We start from the raw sequence: 27979 nt of genomic DNA, 5'->3' as shown, positions 1-27979 counted from the left end.
GCGATGGGGTCGGGACTCCAAAATCCATCCATATAGGGAAAGAAGAAGAAAGAGGAAAGAAATAACTGAAGATGAAAAAAAGAAAAAGTGAAAAGAAAGAAGAAGAAAAATGAAATAAAGAACGGAAGGGAGAAGAAAAAGAAGGGAAGGAAAGAAAGAAAGAAGAAGAAAACGAAAAAAAAGAAAGAAAGGAAGGGATGACAAAAAGAAAGAAAGAAAGAAGGTAAAAGAAAAAGAAAGAAAAGAAGAAAAAAAAAGAAAGAAAAAAAAGAAGAAAAAAATGTGAGAGAGATGGAGGATATCTATCGGGATGAATGATCAGGATGGTTGTTGGGACGGAATAGGACAGCAGGACGTCCTGTTCCATGAAGATATTGGACACCCCTATTCTGCAGGACTTAATACCTTGAGCCCGGTGTTTATAAAAATGGGTTTCTGGAAGAGGTACATCGAGGACATGTTTAGTTATCTACCGTAGTGCTGTTCTATGAAAAATCAGGTTCTTCAGTTAATGTGCAAGCGACCATCCAGGATAAGAGTTTGTTCATGAAAAAAATAGTGAACATGTATTTTTATTTTATTAAATATAATGTATATGCTACCTTTTATTGGGGGATATAAGAAAAATTGGGAAATAGAAAAAGAGGGGGCAAAGATCAAAAGAACTGCTCAAGAACTTATAGGGAGATGGCTGATATTGGATTAGATATCCTAGAATCAAAAAAACCCTATTTTTTTATTTAACTTATCTCTCACAACAGGGTCTCTCATTCACAGTGCTGTCACGATTTCTAGATGCCATCAAAGATCTCTATGTAGTGTGTAGGCTAGAAGGAAGAGAGCCATTATATGATATACAGTTTACCTTTTTATGAGAAGAGTGGATTATATCTTGTTACTGGGAGTTGCATGAGTGCTGTCATGAGCAGAGATTCCAGGATCACACACACACACACACACACACACACAGTTTTTGAAAAACTTGTTACTGTCAATTGAAAGAAGAGGGAAAATGGAAAACCCAGGTTCCTTCACCATCTTTTGCTGAAGAGAAATGAGAGGGGGGGGGGTGCAGGTATGAGGTTCTTCTTAATGATCACATCCCAACAAAGATTGAGGGGAAATCTGGATCTGCATTTTATATGGCACACACACAGCAGGGGAGTGGGAAGAGAGGACATGAGTCCATGGTCTCTCTTTAAAATAGATGTTTAGGTTTTGGTGATGTGCTGAAGTCAACTAGAACTGATATTAGCATATCATCAAACTCATGCTTTTATGTATTTGTGTAAAGTTTGTGTGGGATGGATGTATGCATAATCTGATAGTGTCTGCATACAAATGCATTCCTGAATAATGTATGTATTGTCTGCATGCCTTGTGGAACTTGTATTCACTTGCATACTCGTTCCCCTGTCCTCAAGTTTTGGCAGATCAAGCATTTCCTAAATCTATCTGTGCTCCCCCTTATATCTAGTCAGGTTAAAACATTTCTTGGAAACTATGCTTGCAAAATTGATTAATTGCTTAGATAATTACTCTTCTGTTCCTGTGTATTAGAGCTGACTACTTTATTACCTTATCTTGAATAGTTGTTCTGCTAACCATAAAAAGAAAAAAAGAATTGTTGTTTCATTGTCATGAGTTTTTCCCTTTTTCAGTTGCTTGCTGATGGTGTTATTCCTAATGAGTATGGGATAAATCCGAAGCAGAAACTAAAGATTGGCTCCAAGGTATTGTTTCCATGTCACTTTCCTTCTGGAACAATTTACAAAAGCAATTTAAACATTGATTTCATAGGTGCTATACAATTTTGCCTATCCGATGTTACTGAGGAGATCAATTGGTCATGAAATGTTTGATAAACAAATGCTAATCTAATAAACATATCATCAGGTTGAAATTTCCTTTTGTAGAGTTTTCATATTGACATTATTATGAAAAAATGAAGGTAGAAATCTGGATGTCTAAGACTTAATAGGTGATTCAGAGGAGATCACAGAGGAAGCTGCTGCATGTATATCTGTTCAAGTTGTCAATGATCATCATATAGAAAGAGATTTCACAGATAACCGTATGCCATCTGTACAAATTGAATTGTATCACATGATTTTTGATGGTTGTTATAGCCATTAAGGTGCGTTTTTGCATGGAATGTTCTACCTTCCATGTGATCTTCGATGTTAATGAATTTACCTGGTGTCCCTTTATTGATCCTTCTTATTTAGCCATTTTGCTTAGTTGAAATGTGTAACAGTAGGATTTCCCATGTTTCATTCAGCATTGCCAACTAGTGTAGAATATAGTTAGAAGACTACCTTTTTGTGCTCATAAATAGGATGCTTAATCTAATTAAACATTGAAATTGTGAAGAAAAGAATGATAGTAAAAATATGATAATCAAATGTCCTAGGAATAGAGACATTCAAGAGCAACACTGATGATGGCAGAACTGATTCGTATAGATAAATAGATCCTGTCATGGTTGTAAGAAGTAAGGTAACACAAAACTAGACTAGAATTCTACCAACAAGCTGCACACCCCCAAACCCCCCCACCCCACCCCACCCCACCCTCTTCCGACCTTCTTTTATGTTGGTACTTTATACATTCCTTTTTGTTATTAAAGCGCTGTGCACCAGGAAAAGAATCTCATTGCTGAAGGTTGCTTTTTTTGCCTACTTCAAAAACTAGAAGATACTGGGTATGTACTTGATTTAAGTCTCTCTTCATGGAATTATGATAGTTGATAACAAAATAATGGTTGGTTCATAACCTATGCAAATCTTTCAAACTATTCATTCCAAATCCTTAAAGAAGTCCAGAAGCACTTTTTCATGAGCCTGCATCAATTATCGTTGTTAATGAATGCATTTATTCAACTTTGTCTTAGTTTATAGCACTTCTGTACGATTATTTGGATCTATCTTTCTCGTTAAACATACTCCATAAGAAAATTGGCATGCACTGTCTGGGATTTCTTTTTTATTTTCTGATTTTATATTCTGTTTCAGATTGCCCGTCGTTTGTTAGGAAAGCTTCTAATCGACCTGCACAACACTCGAGAAGAAGCAATCAGTGTTGCTGAACTAAAATCCTGTCAGGACCAAACTTCAGATTTTTGTAAGGCTAGGAAGGAGGAGACAGATTGCCAGTCAAGGCCTAAGAATGAAGATCCAAGAAGAACTAGTTCCACAAGTGAAAAGTCACTGGACCAAGACGACGATGATGATAAAGAAACCAAATATCGTTTAGATCCAAAGTTGCTATATTGCCACTATTCTTATCCAGTACTTAATTATTGACTGAATTAATTTAATATGCTTATTGCTTAATATGTCATTTGTTTTATTTCAGGTATGCCAATGTAAGATCACCTGAGCGACATGTTCGTACAAGACTTTATTTCACTTCAGTACGTGCTTATATCTTAATTTTTTTCTTTTTCCTTTTTCGGAATTTTTGGTTATCTTAGCCTCGAAGTGGCGTTATGTCTAAAACAAAATAGTCCCTTTCCTTTCCCTGCATTGGACCTTTTTTATGAATTATGCAAATATCATGCCATCTCTTGACTGGTTAATACATCCCATGCATCTATATGGACATAATCACATAATGGATATCAATGCTAAACTTCAGAAATTCAGTTGTCTACTAGTTTGGAGCAATTGGATATACTTAAGTTACTGAATGGACTACTTTAATTGTCTGGCTCATTATTTAAAGAAGGTTGCCATTATGTTTGCACTTAATCTTTTCTTCCCCTGCTAAAAATCATATATCTTATCTGAGCTTTAGCCTTCATTTCATTCTTGTTCCTCTTTCTTATGGATTTATCCTGTACATTCATAAATTAAACATTTGAAAACTTAGCAAATTTGTATTTCTAGATCTAGTTTTATATATGTTTAGTGATTGTTGGACCTTTATTTAGTTGATGTTATTTAATTGGATCTTGGATTTTGAGTTTAGGACCATGACATGATGTGTAACATGATAATTAGTGCTCACCGAAAGCTATTGGTTTTGACTAAGATATGAAGGCTGAAACCTCTGTCTTCTTTTCCTTCTTTCCTCTTCTTTCAGTTCATCTCTTCCATTCTCCTTTAGTATGACATCCATGGTTGCATCATTTTTCTGTGCATCTTGTTTTATGCTTCCACTATATGTGTAGGTGTATATGTGCGTGATATTGCTTTAAGCCTTCATCACTATTTATACAATTCATGGTACCAGACCTTGTGCCACCACATAAATGTTTGCTTCACTTCATGCTTCCATTCATCTTGGTGTTTGATATTTATTGATGCCAGCATTTGGAACGTCTTGAAGATTCCTGATCTTTAATTATTATTTTGTGCCTATGAACACACTTGATGCTGATATGATATACAACTATAATTGTTTTGTACCCAGCATAATTTGCCCTTTTTGTGGTATTATACTCTCAATTACAATAATATTTTTTTAATGATACTATCTTTTATGCCTTTCTACTTTCAAATAGAATTATGCTTGCTTGGAAACCTGTGCCTCTTCCCTCAGCACAATTTTAGTAGCTGGAGTGCTTTGGTATAGTGTGCATTCATATTTGCTTATCCAGCAATTGAAAATGGAAGTGAAGGCTCCTGTGTGTTAATTCAGGAGTACAATATCCTTAAAACCAAAAATTGTTTTTCATTTGTTTAAGTGTTTCCTTTTTTACAGCTTTTGATTATCTTTGTAGAGATATAGAAAGGGGCATTGTGTGCAACCTGTCAAGCTCTTTGATTGTGCTGTTATTTCTATCTCAGGTTTTTAGGACTATAATAATTATATTCAAATGTTAAAGATACAGTAAAGTGACTTTGCTAAGCAATCATTATTCCAAGCATATACAGAGTCTCTCTTTTCTCTTTTTCTTTTTCTTTTTTTTTTTTTAATCTATCAGGGTTTTGTTGTTTCATGTTTATAGTTATATGGAAGCCAACCCTAAATGGTTGGGTCCGTTGGGATAGTCAGGACAAGGCTTGACAGTACTTAACAAATTCTTTTTCTTTTTGGCCATAAATAGTTGTGGTTACTTGGTTATTGTTAGGTTTGCAGTTACATTTAGCTTACATGCTAAAAAATGTCCATTTATCTTGACCTTGTTAAAACATGCGTGCTGTCCAAAGTTAAACTAAAGTTTTGTAGTATTCATGTATAATATTCACTGTTCTTAAGTATTTATAACTGCATAAATGGCAGGAATCTCACATACATTCTCTGATGAATGTTCTACGCTACTGTAACGTCGATGAATCCTTGCAAGGAGAGGAAAGCCTTGTGTGCAACAGTGCTATGGAACGGTTATTTAAAGCCAGGGAACTTGACTACATGAGTTATATTGTTCTAAGGATGTTCGAAAATACAGAGGTATGCAAGTTTGGCATCAATTTTAGATTAACATGCAAAAATGTTTGTCATTCTAAAACTATTACACTGTCCTTTGTGTAGCAAAGCTACAAGCGTAGATCCTTATTTTTATGGCCTGATTCTGGTATCTGCTGTTACACATAAAAATTGTGTTAGAGAGCAATAAATGGAAAGAATGACTCTTGTTTTCATAAAATTATTGCTTTAATATCCTTATCAAACAACATATGCTTTTGATGCATTAGACACAGACGTTTGCGAAGGACTAGAGATCCACTTTGGATCTTGATGGTGCAAATATAGGGGTCATCATAGTTGACATTGCATCAGGGGCTTAGGTCATTTTGGGGCAGTTCTTTTGATTTTTTTTTTTTTTTAAAGGATGAATCCTCATTTCACAATTGTGTATTGTTTTGCAATGTCAAGTGTTACGATTAACAAGGAAGAACATGGAGGATCTTAGATAGTGGGTGCTATATAAAGTCACAAGCTCATTTGTCTTCCTAGGATGCTTGAATTATGGTGGAAATCATTGTGGATCTGGCATGTGGAAATCAGTTCCACAGATATGTTCTGCAGCTTGGAATTTCCTCCAAAGGTGGTTGCTTGTGGATTATTTATTAAGAAGCATGCAAACTGATTGAAGGTTTTATGGATGTAATAATGTGTTGGAACGCACTAGAAAATATTTAAACCTTCTACTTTGAGTTGTCAAGGTTAGTTGGATCGGCTCCATTATATTTAAATCCAAGTGAAGGTCCTGATTTTTATCTTGTCATAATCAAAATTTTAACACATGGTGCCATCAATGGTCCCTAGTGAGTTGAAGAGAGAAGGAAGCAACTCATGCCATGAAATAAAGCTAGGGAAGCAAAGGTTGCTAGGATGAAAAATAGAGGTGTTCCAGTGATTGGTTTAGTGCAATATCTTTGTTTGGTGCACAATCAAGATCAATAATTGGTCAACCGACTTTTGAATCTTGAATTCACCACATTACCTAAAATGGATAACTGGGATATCGGTTTGAAGGATAATGGTCCAGATCCTTACATGCACACATACATGCATGTTGAATGGACATTGGCATGCATGCATGCATGCATATGCTGGCACACTGACATGCATACAGGCATGAGTACTCATGCATGCTTGTGTGTATTTAAAACTATTGAGCCAGAAAATAGAGTGATAATATTTGTTGCTCAGTTCCATTATGACCAGTAAATGAAAGGCTGAGATTGTCGGAGGCCTCAACTATCTTCTTTTTGGATGATTACCTGGAATTTTATGAATCTTTTTGTTGCTAATGTTGTGTGCTTGTTAAATTGCAGGTAGCTCTGGAAGACCCAAAGAGGTTTCGAATAGAAATGACCTTCAGTCGTGGTGCAGATTTAAGTCCTCTAGAGGTAATATATTATCCTTCAAACATTAAAAAAAAAAAAAAAAAAAAGATAATTCAAACAGAAAGAATTGGGCCTGGAAAGGATTAGTGTGGAATCATGCCGGGTCTATTTTCTTTGAATCTTTTGATACAGAATGATGATGGGGAAGGTGCTTTGTTGCATCAAGAACATACGCTGCCCATAATGGGGCCAGAGAGACTGCAAGAAGCAGGGTCCTGTCTCACATTAGAGCAGTTTGAGAGGATGATTCGCCCATTTGCTATGCCAGCTGAGGATTTCCCACCTCCAGTAACTCCCCAGGCTTTCTCAGGCTACTTCTCGAAGAGTACTGTGCTAGAACGCTTGGTTAATCTCTGGCCTTTTCATAAGAACACTGTCAACAATGCAAAATAATTTTCTGGTCTTTCTTTTTTTTTCCCCTTGCCCCCTCCATTCTCTCTTTTTTTTCTTTTTGTCAGAAATCTAAGATTGATGCAGGCGGATTATTTTTTTGTATATGTTGAGAAGCAGGTAGGGAGCATTTGTTGTTCTTGTTTTCCAATTTTGACTCTAAATGGACCACTGTAACCGGTCACTTCCTATAGGGAAAAGAAAAATGAGATATTTACATCGGTTGTTATCAAAGTCGCCGAAAGCTTGAAATTTAAATCAGAACTGTCTAGATGTTCTAGTGTTTTTTACTCGAGCAATTTAGTTGTCAGAGATATCAAAGGTACGTAAAAAAGAAACGGATTTCTTGTCGTGTTTTCATTTGCTCTTTCACCCCTTGTCGTACCTATCCAATTGAATGATGGCTTGTGATTGGCTTTCCAAGATGCCCGCTTCAAGGATTTCGGAATTCATATCTGCACTATTTCTTGAATTAGAGATTGCCGTAGGGTGGAAATGAGTCGAAAATGAGCTAAGCTAGGCTCAACTTTAGCTCCACTTTTAATTTCAAAACTGGTTTAAGCTAGCGAATTTAATTTCAAGTAAGCTCAAGCTATTAACAAACATCCTGTCAAGAGTTCTGATAACAGATATTTCTATTATGTATGTGTGTATCTGTATGCTCGGAAGATCTTGCTTGGAAAGTAGACTTGAAAACCTGACCATCCCTGGACACACCATCAGTAAGATCTGTAATGCTGAAATTCTGTTTTTTGTTACTAGCTATTAATGAAGTTATGTTTCAGCTTAGCTTTTCCCCAAAGTAGGTGCAAATATCTTCAGGGATTCAAATCTTCTAGTCTGGACTATAAAACTCGCCCTCCGGGCTGTGGGAACTACAGGAGCCCCAACCTAAGGTGGGAACCGCTGTCTGTTTTTTTTTTTTTTTAGCTAAAACAAACCAGAGTTGGGGGGGGGGGGGGGGGGGTGACTTGGCACATCTATCTCCCCTAAGCATGACCGTAGGGCTTCAACCCTCATTTTGGAGAATATTTGATTTGGAGCCGAGTTTGGGTGAATAGGTGGCTTTCTTTCTATCGTATGGGCGAGCCCAATGGGTGGGTATGCTACCTCAGTATCATTGAGAGTCAATGGATCAGATGCCGTATTCGGACCATTAGGATATGCTCTAATCGAGTCATTCGTATCTTGATATTTAATTGTTGTCCAGTATTCGTCGTGATTCGAATCCGGATCATGCCGTTGCAAATAAAAGTCTGTTCCACTGAGAACCACTGCTTTTGGATCACAAGTGGTGCCTTAGAATTAGTTGAGGCAAAATCATAATTACGATTAGGTTGGATGAAAGTGACATGTTCGATATCCAACGGATGGGTATGTTACCTCAGTATCATCGAGAGCCAATGGATCAAATGTCGTATTCGGACCATTAGGATACGCTCTATTCGAGAGTCATTCGCGTCTTGACATTTAATTGTAGTCCAGTATCCATCGTGATTCGAATTCGGATCATGCTGTTGCAAACAAAAGCCCGTTCCACTGAGAACCACTGCCTTTGGATCACAAGTGGTGCCTTAGAATTAGTTGAGGCAAAATCATAGTTACAATTAGGTTGGATGAAAGTAACATGTTCGATATCACATGTAAGTATAATTTGCTAATAAAGAAAAATCTAGCTTCTCTAGACTTGGATTACAAGTGGTCTTGCTTGGTCTGGCCAATCACATAGAAAACAAGCTGAGAAAAGAAAATCCTAGTTGTGGCTAAGTTGAATGAATGTGATAGTCCTATTGAAGGAGAAAAATTTTAGCTACAGCTAGATCAGATGAAAGTGGCAATCTAGTTTGATCTGTTGTGAGTTGAAGCTAGCTGAAGGAGAAAGTGCTAGATAAGTCTAGGGATGGACATTAGCCAGTAATTTGTCTGAATCCATTATAAGGGTGAAGGTAGAGGGAGACCAATCATTTACAATTGCGGCTTTCTAATGCTAACCTCAAATAATGACGACTTAGGGAAGAATATTCAATGTGCCATAGTCATAGCTCGGCCTCCTATGGCTAGAAATGGGTGGTAAGGTTCTAATAGCTAGCTTCATGCCATATCGGCTTTTAAGCTGACTTAAAAGGAACTACAACCTCATTGAGCTATTCACAAGACTTAGCAACATGATCTTAAGCACTTAGATAGATTTTTTACTCAACTATGAATGTTAAAGGAAATTTAATTTAAGTCTCATTAATTGAATCCTCATGTGCAGAGAAGATCTAAATCCATCTAGGCAAGAAGGTTGCTTTAGTCGCATAGAAAAAATCTATATTTGTCTAGGCATAAAGGAGGCTTTAGTCGTGTAGAAAAGCCTTAGAACTATCTAGGCTTGATAGCAGCTCCAGCCAATCTAGAGGGCAAAGGCAAAGATAAACCTATCTCACTCAACAATGGTTCCTAGAGCTGACCTCTAGGATCTAAAAAAGAGGATTTAATAAGCCAAATCTTAGTAACTCGGCCTCCTAAGGTTGGGAATGAGGGGCAAGGGCCTAATAGCTGATTTTAGATTGTAATGGCTCTTGAGTTGACCTCAAGCAATAAAAGCATACAAAAAGCTGATCTTTAAACTTGAGGACTCCAAATGCTATACCAGAGGGCAAGGGGCAAAGAGTCGACCTCAATGGCTCTCTGGTTAAAAAGTCGATTTCAATGTCTCTGGATATAAGAAGCTGGCCCCTTTAGCTCTCAGAATAAGATCTTAATGGCTCAGATCAACCAAAGATATATGTGCTTGGTCATATTTCCAACCAGACAAAATGCAATAAGCTCAAATCTTCCTCTTCTTGGAGTGTAGCGACTTTCCATCACCAGATCGAATTTTGGAGCAACTACTATGATCTAGCAAACAAATTACCGTTTATAAATCTTGCTAATTTTTGTCTTTTGGGAAAGGTTCCAACAGCTTTGTGTATATTAGCTTCACCCTCCAACCTCCAATTCTTATATTGCATATAGTCTTCTTATTCTTGCACAACTAGTGTAGAACAATACTATAGGGCCAAGTGGGTAAAATATGTTTCATGGCTAAGATGCCGAGTGATTAAAGGTATCACAAGCATGATTTATGCTAGCTTTACTCTCCAGCCCTCCTAGTCATTGTTGCATGGTCCTTTTTTGCGTAAACAAAGACTCGTAACTAAGGTACCATATGATGACAGTGATTGATGTATTTAAGATATTAACATTATATATGAATAAATTATTGGCTAGAATCGTTGCATTTATGTGTATCTTGGACCATTCAATAAAAAATATCATATTATCTATTATTGAAAATTTTTTTGCTGCTATTCAAATTTGATTAAAAATTTTGAATGGAGAAAAAATTTACTTTAACCATTAGCTGATAATTTTTACTGATTTGAATAAAAAGATTTATTATTATTATTTTTTTAGATGATTCTAAATACATGTAGTAGAACGATTCTAACCCATAAATTCTTTCGTATATGACGAACCTGATGCAAGGAACCAATTCCCCTGTGACACTTGGCTCTGAAGCTTTTCTTAGTACCAGATTTGGGTTCCAAAACCATTTTCAAATATGGTAGACATTCCTCAGCCAGAAGTCTTGAACTATAGAGACTTTAGAGCCGAGACTCGAGCGAGGAAGGGGGAAGGGGGTGCGCTTGTTTATGCGGACGGTCGCATCTGATCATTATACATGCAAAATGGTCTGTAAACACCGAGGCCACCTGGTCCAAACACCGGACAGCCAGCCGGCTCCAACTCCCATCGCCCATTGGAGCCGCCCAATTACCAATTCCCTCCTCCCCGATTTCCCATCTGATCTATTAACGAAAGAAATCGCCCACCTATTATCGCGTTACTGGCGTCGCCGCCGAAGCAAAATCGATATATTAGAAGGAAAGAAATCTGTCGAATTCCTTCTTTGGATCAATCCATCAACTCCCACCAAGGGGTCGGAGTAGAGAGATCTAAGCGAGCGGCCACCGGAGGACCGCGGCAGAGGTGGAGAGATGCTGCCGGACGCGGGCGCGGAGGACGGGGAGAAGTGGCTGGCCGAAGGCATCGCTGGCCTCCAGCACAACGCCTTCTACATGCACCGTGCTCTGGTCGACCCCCAAATTCCCCAAACCCTAATTCCAAGAATGCTCTTTTTTTATGGTGCTGATCCCCTCCTCATTCTTCTCAGGACTCCAATAACCTGAGGGATGCCCTTAAGTTCTCCGCCCAGATGCTCTCGGAGCTGCGGACTTCCAGGCTCTCCCCGCACAAATACTACGAGCTCTGTATGCGATCCATTCTTTTCTTTTTTGATGATGATGATGATGATGATGCGCAGCTGTTTATAATTTTTCATCTTTTGAAATGCGATGGAATTGGGAAGACATGCGGGCGTTTGATGAGTTGCGGAAGCTGGAGATGTTCTTCAGGGAGGAGACCAAGCGTGGCAGCTTCTCCGTGATCGATCTGTACGAGCTCGTGCAGCATGCGGGGAACATCTTGCCTAGGCTGTAAGACATGTGACTTTACCCTATCTCTTTGTGCTAAGTTCTGAATTGACGATCGACTTAGATGCAAGTTTGATGGACTTGCCCTTTAGATATACAGTTGCATGTGTTGCTTAGGAAAACTGATAACATATCATCGTTGCATTGGTGTTTTCTTGAGGAGTGCCCACCTGGGAAAAAGCTTTTTCAGTATGGTTGATCTTGGAAACAAGCATTTTAATCCAGGATGGTCCTTGGAACAAACTGTTGATCGAATTGCTGAAGCATGAAGGTTTCGGTGAAGATAGTTAGAAACAAACATTCATAAGTCAACAAACTCTTTAAAATATATAAGAAAAGAGGTGAGTTGAATATGTGAGAAAGAAGTTTAATTTTGGTCAGCGAGAATCAAATTGAATGATTTAAGGGTAAAAGGTACCAAAAGTGGCACTTTGTAAGAATCAAAATTTGAACTTCGAATGGGTGCAAAAGTTGCTCTAGATGAGATAATGATTCTTGTTTATTTAGACTTTAATTTGAGTGCAAGCATGTCAGATCAAGCTAAATTAGCTTAAATGGAAGAAGACTGCCTGTCAAAATTAATTATCTTAGAAATTTCAATCATTCTTTTAAACAATTATTTGGGATTTAAACCAAATTGAGAAGTTTCCACCTCAGCTTTTCCCCCCCCCACAACTAGGTCACGGAGAATTACTGAAATCTCCATCTAGATGCTACTTACTGGCCTGAATGAAGTTCAAGAAATCTGGTTTCAAGAATGCATCAAATTGGATGGATAAAACTTTGAATGATTATGTTGAATTCTAATTGATCATGGACTTACAGATGAAGTTTTCGACATGGATGGGAATGTGCAACTAGTGAATCCTAGTAAGTCTTTGAAGAATTTCGTCCTAAAATGATGATCCTTTTCTCTAATTCTATGCAATGTAGGGCAAGTACTGAAATAGATTCAATAATCATGTCATGTCATTGAGTCAAATAAAGTTAAATGTGCAGACTTGCGTGTAACGAGCAAGATCTGGCATAGGGATTGCATCTGAATAATCTGTTACAAATTCTTTGTTGTTAAAGGGATGGAATGCTATATAGGCAGTGCATGGGATATATAAGTTCTATACTGTATTGACAGAATGTTACTTCCTCTAACACCAATGAAGAATCAGTATACATTAATAATTGTAGAAGTTCAATTGTTATGACATTTTTTGTCTCACTGTTGATTTATGAACTTGTTTATAATGCTTCAGTTAAACATTTCAAACATTTTTTTTTCGGTTGGGGTGGTTGTGGGGGGGGGGTGCTATGTTAACAAGTATCAGACCTGATATATTTCTGAGTTACATATATGATGAAGTTGAAGTCATCTTTTTTCCACTTCTTAAAGAACTTTTGATTTAGTATGGATGCTTAATATTATTCAAGCATGTGATCCTTGATTGTTAATGGAAGTTTTCTTGTTCAAAATTAAGGTACTTGAAGTCATGAGGGATTTTTTATTTATGAGTTTTTCTTGGTTGTAAAGCTTTTGATTTGATTAGTTTGTAGGAGTTGTTCTGTGTTATTTTATTATCTCGTCTTCTATCCTCTTTTTCATTTGAGGGCATTTTAACATAGTGCACATTGATTTATGTTGTTTTCTTTAGTTTGCATTGGAGTAATTCAACCTTTCCTTGCATATGTCAAATCAAAGGATGCAATAAGCTTTCAAAGAATTGTCTTATTCATGTATATGAAGTTCAGATTGTTGATTTATCAGGTATCTCCTCTGCACAGTTGGATCTGTATACATCAAATCAAAGGAGGCACCTGCCAAGGATGTTCTTAAAGACCTTGTAGAAATGTGCCGTGGCATTCAGCATCCTGTTCGTGGACTTTTCTTAAGAAGCTACCTCTCTCAAATCAGCAGGGACAAGTTGCCTGATATTGGTTCTGAGTATGAAGGGTAAGAAGGATTTGTGATAAATAATATGTTTTTTAGCAAAAATACACTGATATGTTTCTTATCTAGCTTCAGAGTCTTTCATTTGTGCAAGTTGTCTATTCAAGGAGCATCTCATGTTTTACCACAAAAGAGGAGCATCTCATGTGACATAAATGAAGGGCCCTGTTTTTTTTCTTATCATCCTATTTTTTCACTACTTGGAGCAAAAATGGGAGTGATTTGTGAAGCCTAGAATTTTTTTGCTGTCTAAATTGATACTGGACCTTTTATGTTAAATTAGTGAAACATTCTATAAGCCTACCTGCTATTTGGTACTGTTTAATTGCTTCCTACTGATCCATAGGAGTCATTTTATGTCACTGAAACGTTGTTAAGGCAATTCTTCCGTTTATATGAGAAACAGCTAACCAGACCACAATGCAATGATGATCTTCTACTGCACCTGTTTATTTTATTTATTTATTTTTTTGATTCTATCTCTTTCGTTTGCATTGCCATCTCCCAGGGATGCTGACACTATCGTGGATGCTGTTGAGTTCGTACTTCAGAACTTTACAGAGATGAACAAACTCTGGGTCCGGATGCAGCATCAGGTTGGTTGCAATGGTAGTTAGATATCATGCTGTTGTGTTTGTGCATGTATGGTTAGTGCCCAAGTACATGCATATTATAGGCTCAGCATGCTTCTGTACCATAACCATAGTTGTGGTTATGCAGGTATTTTAGTGATTTTGAATTATTTATACTGTTAGGTGATCCTGAGTTGAGACTAGGAATTGGGCTTTCTGGTCTGCAGGGGCCTGTTCGGGAAAAAGAGAAGCGGGAAAAAGAAAGGAGTGAACTCCGTGATCTTGTAATATAAAAATCTTGGAACTGATTAACTCCCATCAATCAAGATAAATTATTCACTTTTTCTTATGTTTTTTCCTCGGTGCTTATTTTTCTTGCTAGGTCGGCAAAAACCTCCATGTTCTCAGCCAGTTAGAGGGTGTTGATCTTGATATGTACAAAGAAACCGTTCTTCCCAGAATATTGGAACAGGTCAGAGTACTCTTAACTGTGAAGAATTTTGAGACTAATATCATGGCTCAGCACATTTTCTGATGCTTTTTCTTGTGATTGTGTTGGTTCGACAGGTTGTCAATTGTAAAGATGAGCTTGCCCAATATTACTTGATGGATTGTATTATCCAAGTCTTTCCAGATGAATACCACTTGCAGACTCTTGAAACATTATTAAGTGCATTCCCCCAGCTTCAGGTGCTTAACAAAATGCCTGGCAAACTTCCTCTACTTCAGCTTGTGCACCCACACACATACTCCATCTGTTATCTGGTGCATTGTATTTTTGAGCATCTATATATGGTGATTATTTTATATTTTTATATGTGAAACATCTTCACTCAGTCTAAGGTTTTTCCAAACATCGGATGTCATATTAGTGAGAAAGATTTGAAGTTCTGGCAGGATATTGGCTGGATATCTCATGATCGAGACATTTTGAATTTCAGATAATACTGGTAAAAACCTAATAACCATTGAATATTAAAAAAAAATCTGGAATAATTACTTATATCTATTAAATGGCATTGTTCAATTCTGCTTTCATGCAGTTGGGTAGATGTATGTGGAAACAAAACCTCTCTTGTGATCTTCTTTTTTTGCTTCTTAGGATGATAATTCTAAGGAACTTTATAGATCTGTTATTAAAACAATCAATTATGATATGGTGGTTCAAAATTGACTCCTCAATCATTATAAAATTTTGGGTTTCATGTTTTAAGATGTGTATAAGGTGAGCCTAGGATACTTCAGCCTGACCTTTAATGAATTACTTGTTTGTGGCATGAGTTTTGGAGAATGATGGAGGTCTGAGAGCACCGAGATTGGAGTGTGCTAGTTCACCATGATGATCCGTCAGATACCACACTATTTCTTCATGGTTATAGGATGTCTAGGAAAAATAATTATTTCCTCTCACTTTCGTTTTTGTTTTGGGCATCCACCCTAGATGAAATAACTTTTTAAAGGATGGAAGTTAGATCAGTGCTAATTCATGTTGAGTTGATGTTGAATTCATACTTTGATGATTATTCGTGAAATCTTAGTTTTTACTGGATAGCTTTTTGTCTAGTAGTTTATGAGCTTAGCTATAAGGTACTTGAAGACACTAATGCCCGATGGTAATATGAAATTGGGTTTTTACTGTAGAGGAAACTAGTGCTTCAAGGATCCTCTGTGATTTGCATGCTACCAGTGTGAAGGGGGGTTTTTGAATTTCCCGTGCGGGCAATGCCCAAAACATTTTGATGACTCGTGGATTGTTGAGAGGAAGCATCCATTACATGCATAGACAGATGCATACATACAAATATCACCTCCAGGGAGTATATAATAAAGTTTTGCAACAGTAATTTGGTGGGTGATAGAGACTTAGTAATACTATTTTGGCAACTAAAAAAAGAAGGATCTTTTTTGGAAAGGTAATGACTACATTATGAACTAGATGCATAAAATTGCTTCCCAAATTACAATTGCACAAATTGATGATTGGCTCTTCTAGATCAGCAGCTGATGACTATCCTAATTGATTTCTCTTTTTCTGTCTTATAAAAGGATCTGGTATAAAGTAATGTTGCAAGAAAAGTGCAAATGCTAGATAGGCGGTTTAAAATTAATTAGGAGATTGAGGGAGATACTTGAAGACATCTCTAACAGAGTTCCATGATGACTAGAGTTCTCTCAATGTAATTCTGAATTTAACTAGATAATTACAATACTAATGCTGTTGATTAGGAAATAAAAAGGATTTACGCGTAGATGAGCATAATGACATGGATTGATAGAGAATAAAGTGAATGGAAAAGATTGAAATCATGCAGATGGAGGTGAGGAAGGGGTGAATGGTAGGAAACATTCTTTATGCATTTTGAAAATAATGACTTGCTTTAGTTATTTGATGGTCTAAGCCTTTTCAGTAATTTAAGACAAAACATTCTTCTCAATACTCAAAATGGGTGGGTCAAAGGTTGTTTATTATGAGCATAAGACCACAGTCGCTCCTTTTCTTTGAGATTAGGAGGGAACCTTGAAGAGTTTGATCAGCGAGGATTCAACCAGCGAGAAGAAGGTTTTTGAAAGCAACCCACCCTGTGATGTGAAGGAGAAGATTTTTTAGTGGAAGGCGAAAGAGAAAGAATATGTTTATAGGAAAGCAACTCCCCTTGGGGGAATTCTTGGAAAGCATGCCAAGCGAAGGAAGAGCCAGTACTTGATTCGACCAGACCAGATTCAGCAGATGAACCAGCCCCTGATGAACCAGCATACCCAGACGATATGCCAGATCCATTGTCAATCTACGAGGGAAACAAAAAGATTGCAGTTGATGAGGAAAATATGAGAGTTCTTTAGTTGACTGATTGGTTCTTGCTTTCTAAATAAAGAAAATAAAAAAGAACAAAAAAGAATGGCGTCACAGTCATAACCAAGTCATTAAAGCATAGAACACTATTTTTGCTTCGCTTCCATGTCCTTCCAAATAAAGCTTGCAAGCTTGGATTTAAAGGTATATACGGGGTAAAAATCCAATTATTACCCTCAAATAAGTTGATGATGCAGTTTGAGATATGATAAAATATTACAATATATGCTTCATCATGGAGAAATTTTTGTTTGCCTAAAGGTTAATAGAGTAATGATACCTGCAAATGCCCCACCTGAAATCAGCTAAGCTTGTGTCTTTAACTTTGAACCTCCTAAGTGACCAAAAACCCGATACCCTCTTCAGTGATCATCCTCAATTGCTTCTCACATTTCATAACAGCCACCATGTTCACTATCATCTTGTACTGATTTGACTTGAACATTCATTCTATCTTCTAGGCATTCTCCTAACTCTTAAACATAACATGGAGGTGAATCAGTTCTGCTTTCTTAAAGCAAGTTCTATATTTTCTATTGCACCAATTCACAGATTACCTCTGTCAAGCCATATAAAGTACCTAGGGACAACCAAAATTTATAACTTAATTTGGTCAGCTTACCATCAGACAACATGCATTGATTGAGTGAAGTGCTTAACCATTGTCATCTATATTCTGATGGTACTTGGATTTCTTCACCTCTACTCCCATCAACACCATTCTTTCTTGGCAAGATTCAGTTCCCCTTATATGATGCTTCCTCATCCTTAGAACCATCTCATACTTTGCAACCTCCACCTTATCATCACCCCATCCCTATTCATGCACTATTCATCCGTCTTCCACATTTACCTTGAGACTCTATTAGCAAAGGACAGATAAATGGGTGGGTGATTAAAGATGAATGGGAGAGGGCATAAATCTTAGTCTATTGACAAGTGGAAGCTAGTCACCTTGGTCTGATGTTGCTTTTTCCTAAGTTAGCATGCTAGTATCTAGAAATTGGCCAATTTTTTAGTCTTTTGATTTCCTTTTAGTTGGAACATTCACATATTAAGTGGAGAATATGGACTCCTTTTATGCCCTTCTGTTAACATTATCTGGGTAGATTGCTAAGTGTTGATGGTAATTTACTCTTCATTCCTATTGTTAATTTGCTCTTGATTTCTGTTGTAAATTATCCATACAGAAACTTATCAATGTGATGTATCGAAGTTTCTTAGGTTTCATTTTATATTGTTTATGCAGCCAACAGTTGACATCAAAACAGTACTATCTCAACTTATGGATAGGTTGTCAAATTATGCTGCCTCAAGTACGGAAGTGAGTTTTTCAACATGCTTGTATCCTGACATAAGATTTGCAAAATCCTTTCTCATATATGAAAGCTGCAGGTATTACCAGAGTTCTTGCAAGTTGAAGCTTTTGCCAAATTGAGCAGTGCCATTGGAAAGGTATTTTGTATATGCATTTTATGGAAGTTATTATACGATATCTTGCTGCTCATGGCAGTGTATACACAATGTATAACTTGTAATGAATATATGCTGTCTGTATCTATCTTTAATTCAAGTATTGCTGCATAAGTAAGGTGTCCCGTAAAAGTTGTATTATGTTGTTTTTCTGCCTGTTCAAGTTGCCTAGTCCTGCTACTGCACTTCCATGATTCATCATCTTCTGTTCTCCATTCAGATAGTCCCTTAAGATAGTACTCGATTTCTTGATTTGCGTAATAATTTTCCTTCTATTTGCGTATTTGCCCTGAAAGGATATAATCACTACATGACCTCTTTTGTGTTTGTAGATATGTTATTGTTTCATTTATAATCTCACATGCAGCAGTTTTAGATTGCTGATCAAGTGTCAAACTGTCAATCATAATCAAGCTTTGAAATCTTAATATTTATGAAGGTTAAAGGAAGTAAACTTATATAATCATCGTATGGCTCTCAGCAATGGAAGGTTGGGGATGCATTTTTTTTAAAAATAAAAACTCTGCATTTTTTAGATGGTTTCTTTCTGATTCATGCTTCGGATAAATATTTTCTATAAAGTTTTTCTTGCTTCACTTTTATAAGTGAGACTTCTTCCTATAGCCTTCTGCCATTTTTTCTCATATAAGCATGCATTTTAACACCATAATTATCTTTCTAAGATCGTAGTTAGTTATTTCATGGTGTATTAAAGTTATCAAGGTTTGATCCATTTTGTATTTAAATTCTGATATTTTAAAATTATTTTTTTTGGGGATGTTATTTGACAGGTGATTGAAGCACAGGTTGACATGCCGGTAGTTGGAGCAATAACTCTATATGTATCCCTTCTGACATTTACTCTTCGTGTACATCCTGATCGGCTTGATTATGTGGATCAAGTACTGGTATGTCCTCTTCATTTTAAGCTGTATGTTGAGGTATGATATGCAGGTCTGACCAAGATAACAGAATCTTATATTGTAAGGGGATGATTTATGCTGATGATATGTTTGAATTGTTTCTTACCTAAAGTATTTAATGTGCGAACTTACCTTACAAAACCTCCCTTTTATATTTGTGAAATTATATGATAAGCATCTATGTGAGCACTCTAAAGGTCATGCTTATATCACACACAAAATTGATGGTATATCGAGTGGTTTAGTTGCATTTTAGGCATAATTTCATAAATTGGCTGTATGTGAATAAAGATGCAAACTAATATGTGCCATGCTAAATTTCAACAGGGAGCATGTGTTAAGAAACTTTCAGGCAAAGCAAAGCTTGAGGATAGCAAAGCAACTAAGCAAATTGTTGCACTCCTGAGTGCTCCACTGGAGAAGTATAATGATATTGTTACTGCATTGAAGCTTTCTAACTATCCCCGTGTCATGGATCACTTAGATAATGGGACAAACAAAGTCATGGCTGTGGTGATTATCCAAAGCATCATGAAAAACAGTACCTGCATATCAACTGCTGATAAAGTAGGCCTTTATTTCTCATGTTCGTAATGTTCATATGGGGGGAATTTTTAGTTATAAGATTGGCCTTTTCTTTTCTTGTCTTTTCTAAAGGTGGAAGCTCTGTTTGAATTAATGAAAGGGCTTATAAAGGATATGGATGGAACCACAGATGATGAGGTGAGCATTGAATATCCATATTGATTAGATGATCTGGTTTGCACTTTTTTGTCAAAAAAAATTCTTGCACCGCCAAGAAGCTTATGGATATGCACTTTTTCAAACACCGTTCCACCTGATACCTTCCTCTTTTATCCTTCCTTCACAAGGATATAGTTGTTGGTGTCATGTTACCAGGTTGATGGCATGTTTGACAATAATCTTTTCTTTTTCTACAGCTCGATGAAGAGGATTTTAAAGAGGAGCAGAACTCTGTTGCTCGACTCATTCACATGCTGTGTAATGATGATCCTGAGGAGATGTTGAAGGTAGCTGACATTATAGCTCCTGTGCACCTCTTCATTCTCACTTGCATTTATGCATATTGTCAATGCTTTAATTGATAATGAGAACTTCCAATGAATTTCAACCTTTTTCTTTTTGGTTTTCGGAATTTCCACCTTCAAGTTTATATCTGTTTACATGTTTTGAGCCTTTTTTGTTTCTTACTCTTTTCAAGAGTGAGCTAGGACAGATGAGGTTCAAGACTAAACGGATGCTTTGTTTGTGATTAATAAAAGCTTCTTGCGGGCCATTTCTGTCAAAATTAAAATTCAGGGATTGTTGAATTAAAGATGACTGGGTCTAAAGATTGTGTGACTTTTCTTAAATCTGGATGAGGTCATGGTAGTGCAGTTGGTCCAAACAAGAACTAAACTTAAAACTAAATTTTTGTAAAAACATGAGATGGTCAGATCAAATTGAATTGCAAAATCTGGTAAGACTTAGTTAGGTTATTAGAGATAGTAAAATATTTTACTATGTGTATTTATTTTGTTTACAATAAAGAGTAACCAAATTGCATAATGTTCTAGCCTTACTCATGCTTATCTAGTTGACTTGAAACTTTGGTTTCCATTTTGGTCTGCGGATAAATTATGACCATAGCATGAAGATAATTGACAACCAGAAGATTTAGATGCTATAGCTACTACATTTCTAGTCGACACAAATGTTAAGTTAGAATCTTATTGATGCGATTGGGAACTCAATTCCTATTAGTGCAAAATCAATGACATGTCTTACAAATTGGGTGTCGCATCAGTCATCATGATCTACTATTATATTCTAAAAACAACTAATTGTATATTTAAGAATTCTCGTATCTATGCATCAAGTGCATCCAACTACTGTAGACAAATGTTACAATAATAAATTATATTTAGGCCAAATAAATAGAGGATTGAGGCTGTTGATCATATCTAAGCACTTTATTGTGCTTTTAAAGGTATGCATTTTATGACTGTTTGATGCATTAGTAAGCACTGCTGAGAAAAAATTGATTTTGGATATCTATGGATTTTGAGCCTTCAATCCACTGTATGGGTCTAGCTTAACCTATCATTAAAACATTTCATAAAATATTTAGAACAGTTAAGTTTGAGGATTAAAGTACCAGTACTAGTTCCGACCCCCATCGGATACCTTAGCACAGTACCAGGATGGACTGGAAGCAACCAGAATGAAGAGGGGAAAAAAAATTCATGTCCCAGGATTCTAGGCTGTTCAACTGTCGGGATGCAACCATCCTGGTCCACTCGGCCTGTATCGATCGGGATTAGTTGGGATGCCATAGTTTATGAGTTACCTGATGTCCAGGGGCATCCTGGTACCATTCTCTTGTCAAAACAGTAATGGTATTGGTGGGATGTGCTGAAACATGAATCCCTGTTAAATTAAAATCATAATAACTTGAACCAATCATGGCCTGGAGTGTAAGTGTTACCATGCTGAAATGTAGAGCAAAATCCTGGATTTGATTCTGTGTATAGATAGAACTTTTTTTGTGTCCTTGTGTTTTTTCTCAACTTTTTATAGTGGTGTGCTGGCACCTTGTTGGGAGAATATGCTCATTCACTATTTGGCAGCTCTTCTTTATTCTTATAATTCTTTGGATGCGTCCCAATTTTTCAGACATCAGATATGCTACATAAAACATTTAAATGAAAGGGTCATTTTGAACTACATTGGAAGTATGCCAATCATACTATGCTCGGTTCTGAATAGTAAGCGTGAAAAGTCTTGAATCTTTATCAAGATGTGCTTTTCCCCACATTATCCATGTCCCAAATTTATGAGTAACAAATATGCTACCTTGTGAACTTTCAAATTGACTTAGGAAGCCTTTTCCAAATGTCAAGCTCTAGAAGTTTATTTGCATTGAAAAAGAATTGGATAAATGACGCATAATGCTATCTGTGCTCCATCCATTCTGTTCATATTCCTTTTTTCTGATTACTTTTCTAATTTTCTTAATATTTTTTATGCATTAAGATTAGTAATTAATTAAATACTATTATGTTGAAATTTCAGATAAAATGAAATATGTTTATTTTCTTGCTCACTGCCACCAATTTGTGTTGCCCATGTAACTTAATTGTATTATGCTTTTGAGGGGAAGATTGGACCACCTTCCAGTACAATGTTGATTATGACTATCATGTATTGGTTTTTCAGATCATATGTACCGTTAGGAAGCACATTCTTCTTGGAGGTCCCAAGCGCCTGCCTTTTACTGTACCTTCCCTTGTCTTTTCTGCTCTAAAGGTTTGTCTACGTCAAATTCTAAACTTGCATCTAAACCTTAACTCTTTATAGACACGTGCATAGATAGATATAACAAGTATCACTATGCTATTTATTCATGCATCTATTTTAATAAGTGTGTGTGTGTCAAAATTGTTGAATATGAAAATTTTAATGTGTAACCTATCTGGGTGTACACCATCTAGTATTGGGGCAATATGTAGTGGTAAGATGAATTGGATTTATCATGGGTTCATGTGAAGCTTCATGAGTAGCTAGTGATTCTGCAACACATACTTGTTTAGTGTCTTATTACTTTTTATATCAGTAACGAGTATGTCATGTATACATAAAGATCATCTAGTGATGATCTATAATTAATCATTAAGAAAAGTTTATCTTAACTGTGCAACAGCATAGGATGATCATACGAAGGAAAAAAAAGGGGAAAAGTTGATCTAGCATATTTATAGGAAGAAACCAGTTGACCAACTAAAATTCCAGGTCATAAAGGCAATTAATAGATGTTCAAAAGTACTCCATATATAGTTGATATAATATTGTATTGTTTCCAAGTATCACAGAGGCTTTTTGCTGATGTTCTTAGGATATAAGTGAGGCTCTGGCAATGAGTCACAACTTTGGATGAGGCAGGTTTGCTTCTTTACCAATTTTCAGCCCTTCCAGATTAGTCATGCTTCAGATTTGGCAGATTGTTACACCTCTTTTGTTTTCTCACAGTTATCACCAATAGCAGCTATAGAGTTTGCTCTAAGATCGTTTTGCAATTTTGCATAACCAAGTATGAGATTAACAGATGTAATCTATATTCTGGGTCTTTGTTAGATTTGTTGATAAGAAATCCTGTTGAGGATACCAAGTTGCTGTTATGTGCTTTAGTGAATTCAGTTGGTACATAGAACCAATCAAAATTTATTAGTAGGAAACCTATATAAAAAGCCGGAACATGGAAGGCTTCATTTTTTTATTAGGAACTATTGATATTTCATGATTGCAGATTTACAATATTTCATGATTATGCTACGAGCTGAGACTTTAGTTTGTACCAATCCACAAGTTCGGCAGCTTCTGGGTTTGCTTTCAATTACTGCTTTTACTCAAATTAGGTGCACTTATAATTTTATATTCTGGTCTGCAGTTGGTACGACGATTACAAGGTCAGGATGGAGATGTGATTGGAGAAGAGGTCCCTGCAACACCAAAGAAAATATTTCAAATTTTACATCAGGTGCTTTTGAATAAATTCTGCATTCCATATTAGGTTCTGTGTCAGCCATTAATGACTTCAGAAGCTTATTTGAAGTGAATATAACTAGTTTGTTGATGTTGATGTGGTGCCCTTTTGCATGACTTATTTTACATGAGTGATCCAGTGTTAACATTATACTTATTATACAAGGTTGATATCATTGAGAAATTATATAGAATAAATTCAGCTATCTTTAGAAATTGCTTGCTTGTTGACATGGCTGTATTTTGAGGAGATATGATATCATAACATCATGAACTTGTGTTCCTTGATGTACTTTTTCCCTCGAGGAATTGCTCAAATTAATGCTTGTGTTGTCAGCCATTATCTCAGTTGCTCATTCATCTGGTTGTCTTTTTTTTTTCTGACTGGGATGCTGTAATCTGGTCAGACTATTGAGGCCTTGTCATTGGTTCCTTCTCCAGAACTTGCGTTAAGGTTATACTTGCAATGTGCAGAGGTATGTCCTGATATCTTTTTCACTGATCGCTTTTATTAGTCTTCAATCAATGGCTTATGTAACTGTTTTTCTGTTTTAGGCTGCCAATGACTGTGATCTTGAACCTGTGGCATATGAATTTTTCACTCAGGCATTTATACTGTATGAAGAGGAAGTCGCAGTGCGTAATTGTCTCTAAAATATTCTCTTCTGACAAATTTGGTTTTTCAGACTTGGTTAATGTCATGTATGGAGAGAAAAATTAGAAAAGCGGATCCTTTATCTTCTAATGTTGTATAAAATATTTTTCTTTATCCTTCTACGTTCTCATTTATCCTTTTATGTTTCATTATGCGATCTTGATGGTGGCATCCCTGCTTGCAGGATTCAAAAGCCCAAGTGACTGCAATTCACTTAATCATTGGAACTCTTCAGCGGATGAATATATTTGGGGTGGAGAATAGAGACACTCTGACACACAAGGCCACAGGGGTAGGGTGTTTGCCTATTTTTCGTATGTATTATTATTATCAGTTTTTAGAATATCACATGACACCTTGAGAAATTCTTTTCCTTTCATACAGTATTCTGCAAAACTTTTAAAGAAGCCTGATCAGTGCAGAGCAGTTTATGCATGCTCGCATCTCTTTTGGGTTGACGATCAGGATGGAATCAAGGATGGAGAAAGGTGCAAAATGCTATACTTGATATGCATACATGCATTTTCTTCATGTTTCAACTTTGCAAGTTTACTTGTGTTATGCTGTCAAGGACCAATGCTGGTTGCCATAGCCTTATTGCTGAATGTGTTTGCATCATCTTAATCATAATGTCTGTTTATCCTTGTCCTGCATCAATTACCAATCTTTGTCCTTACGGGCAAATGTCGGTTTCCTCAGTGGCGGTGCTTCTTGCTGTTTATGCATATGTGATCACGTGGGTATAATAATACTTGGTGAACCTGAACACATTTCTCATAAATATTTTCATCTATTGTTTGGGAAACATGGCTATCAAATTGCAGGACACGGTAATTGGACATGTAAACCCTGTGCTTTATCAGTTATAATAGTTCTGATGACTTATCAGCTACCTGAACAGTGATCTGTCATCCAAACATGATGCATACTAAGCTCTCTCTCTCTCTCTCTCTCTCTCTCTCTCTCTCTTCTTTTTTGATTTTTGAAAGGTGTTGAAAATATGTATATTTAATGATATGAGCCACATTTGTCTCTTTAACTCTAACCATGTCTTGTTCTAGGGTCCTCCTTTGCCTAAAGCGTGCCTTGAGGATTGCAAATGCTGCTCAACAGATGGCTAATGTGACAAGGGGTAGCAGTGGATCTGTGACTTTGTTCATCGAAATACTGAACAAGTAAACTCACAGAACAAAATGTTACCCATCTGGAAATCATGTGGATTGTAGCTAACAGTGTTCTGTTATGGTTTCAGGTACCTATATTTCTTTGAGAAAGGAAACCCACAGATTACAAGTTCTGTAATTCAGGGTCTCATTGAATTGATCAACACTGAGATGCAAAGCGACAGCACGACAACAGATCCTTCTGCTGATGCTTTCTTTGCAAGCACACTTAGATACATTCAGTTTCAGAAGCAAAAAGGTGGCGCAATGGGGGAAAAATATGAACCCATAAAAATTAACTAATCAGGTTTTAGTGATGTGTTGGAAGCTTCTCGCTGTGAATTCTGTGAAGAGTCAGAATTGAAATTCACGTCGCCTGCGTTTCCTGCCGACTGTGTGAACATGTTGAATAAAAAACTTTGTACATGAGAGGTTGATTATAATGGTTTCAGTCTCATGCATTTTTTCATAGGTTCATAGTTGTGCGATCAATTTTATATTACTGATAACGTCAGTAGGGATTCAATACATTGATCGGAAAATATCCACATGAAATTTTTGGAAGGAATAGTTAAATGTCAGTTCGTGTACCATTACATCCTCTGGTTTTAATATTTAACTTTCTGCTTTGAAACTGATCTGTTTTTTAACTAAGTTAACAGTGTGCAATTTGGTCCAAAATGTATTTGTGTGGGTTGGTGATGGGAGCTAATGAGCTAATCCTCGGATTTCACCATCATGGTTGACTAATATGATATGCGTTACCCTGGAATTTGCAGCGGTCGAAGTGAAAGCATTTGGGTGCATTAGCTTACATTTCATGGTCATGTGAACTCTCATAAAATATTCAACTAGTATGCCTGGTTGGATGTACGCAGTCTTTTCCTATACTTTTGGGACTTCTGAATCAGTGGGCTTGACAGGTGAGAATTGGTTCGGATGGTACCATCCCTGACTACTTCAGACAGATCATCAACCGAGGTAAGTTTTTTTCTTCGTTTTTCTTTTCTTGAAAGAGGCTGGCTTCATTAGTAGACAACTGGAGCTTGAAACTTGCTATTTTATGCGGGTCGTGTGTGTGTGTGTATGCATGCATGCGCGTATGCTGTTTAATTTTATAAGCTAGTAACTTTACAATTATTTATTAATAAACACTTCTATATTTAGTGGAAAACACTTGCAATCTAACGATGGCAATTTTACTGCTGAAATAGTGGATGTTTTTTTTTGACCAAGACCTCATGCATTGGATGAAATTAGCTTCAATATATGTATAAGAAAACCATTGATGACCTCATGCTCTTACAATCGTTAAACAAGTTGTTCATGAATGGATCAAATTCAGCACAGCTGTTTTTTGGTTCTCCCTTGATCTCCTTATACGAACCTAGATCAATAATTTTATGAAGCCAGGTTTTGGCCTTAAAACTACCTAGAAAAAGGCGTAAAGTTGGGGGTTTTCTGTGAAGGTGGCATAGGCGTTCTTGACTGGTAAAAGTTTAAAAAGCTCAGACCCAATGAACTGGATAACTGATTTACATCCTTTCAGGGACAACACGTGAGACCAGCGTAACATGTTTAGATGCTATAATCCTGTTGAAAAAAAATTGCCAATCAGGTATATTTGTTGAAACTTAGGGGATTGGTTTACAGTAATCACAAGTTATAGGATGCATGAGCCTTATTCGTAAGCAAATATATTGGGAGGGAGTTGGTGTTGCAACTCAGATGAGTTTGATTGAGTCGAGATTGAACCCTAACCAAACCCATTCTTTGTATGTCCCAACCTTACCCAATTTCATCTCAAGTTAAATGCAAGTTGGCTTGGGTTAAGTGAGTTGAGTCAAGTTGTGCCACATTAATTGGATTTTATTGATGAACAAAAAGTTGAGATATTTTTGTTAAAACAGAGGATGAGCTTTGGCACAACGTTAAAGTTGCTCTATTAGGACTTGAGTGCCACTGCTTCAATAGAATAGACTTTAGATAGGATTGATTATATCTGATTATCCTAGCCTATCTTTCAATGACGAGAACCACGTGTATTGGGACATCTTTTTGATATTTTTGTTAAATTAATATTTATTGGATTGAGACATCAATTATTCATCAATCTCATGAAAAACATGCACATAAGTCAACAAATCT

General features: G+C 36.6%; 2 protein-coding genes across 4 annotated transcripts in view; both read left to right on the top strand.

Annotated features, from left to right (window-relative positions):
* Positions 1-7448, top strand: part of LOC105054063 (inositol hexakisphosphate and diphosphoinositol-pentakisphosphate kinase VIP2) — a 65590-nt gene extending 58142 nt beyond the window's left edge. For all 3 annotated transcript variants that reach the window (XM_019854398.3, XM_010935460.4, XM_073252132.1), the window contains 6 exons: positions 1662-1733; positions 3015-3262; positions 3358-3415; positions 5230-5397; positions 6729-6803; positions 6933-7448. In XM_019854398.3, the coding sequence (XP_019709957.1) occupies positions 1662-1733; positions 3015-3262; positions 3358-3415; positions 5230-5397; positions 6729-6803; positions 6933-7193 (882 nt within the window). In that variant the 3' untranslated portion in view covers positions 7194-7448. The remainder of the gene's footprint in view (positions 1-1661; positions 1734-3014; positions 3263-3357; positions 3416-5229; positions 5398-6728; positions 6804-6932) is intronic.
* A 3542-nt stretch (positions 7449-10990) lies between these two features.
* LOC105054071 (vacuolar protein sorting-associated protein 35B) lies at positions 10991-26465 on the top strand. Its single transcript, XM_010935472.4, has 22 exons — positions 10991-11311; positions 11392-11488; positions 11587-11713; positions 13470-13655; positions 14161-14248; positions 14452-14508; positions 14607-14696; positions 14792-14914; positions 18325-18399; positions 18471-18530; positions 19340-19456; positions 19799-20038; positions 20129-20194; positions 20413-20502; positions 22691-22780; positions 23919-24008; positions 24421-24489; positions 24569-24649; positions 24853-24960; positions 25053-25156; positions 25730-25843; positions 25921-26465. Exons 1-22 carry the CDS (start codon positions 11216-11218, stop codon positions 26132-26134), a joined length of 2382 nt encoding a protein of 793 aa, XP_010933774.1. The 5' UTR covers positions 10991-11215; the 3' UTR covers positions 26135-26465.
* Positions 26466-27979: the final 1514 nt, after the last annotated feature.

Source organism: Elaeis guineensis, chromosome 2, assembly GCF_000442705.2.
Source record: "Elaeis guineensis isolate ETL-2024a chromosome 2, EG11, whole genome shotgun sequence".
In the NCBI taxonomy this organism is placed as follows: domain Eukaryota; kingdom Viridiplantae; phylum Streptophyta; class Magnoliopsida; order Arecales; family Arecaceae; genus Elaeis; species Elaeis guineensis.
Note: the sequence above shows the minus strand (reverse complement) of the source record. Positions and strands in the feature narration are given on the sequence as shown.

Bases quoted from the DNA above. Each gene is read 5' to 3' on its own strand.
- LOC105054071 (XM_010935472.4), top strand. From the start codon at position 11,216: ATGCTGCCGGACGCGGGCGCGGAGGACGGGGAGAAGTGGCTGGCCGAA. The intron at 20,039-20,128 runs GTAGGCCTTTAT...TCTTTTCTAAAG, and splicing joins GCATATCAACTGCTGATAAA to GTGGAAGCTCTGTTTGAATT. The intron at 24,650-24,852 runs GTGCGTAATTGT...CCCTGCTTGCAG, and splicing joins TGTATGAAGAGGAAGTCGCA to GATTCAAAAGCCCAAGTGAC.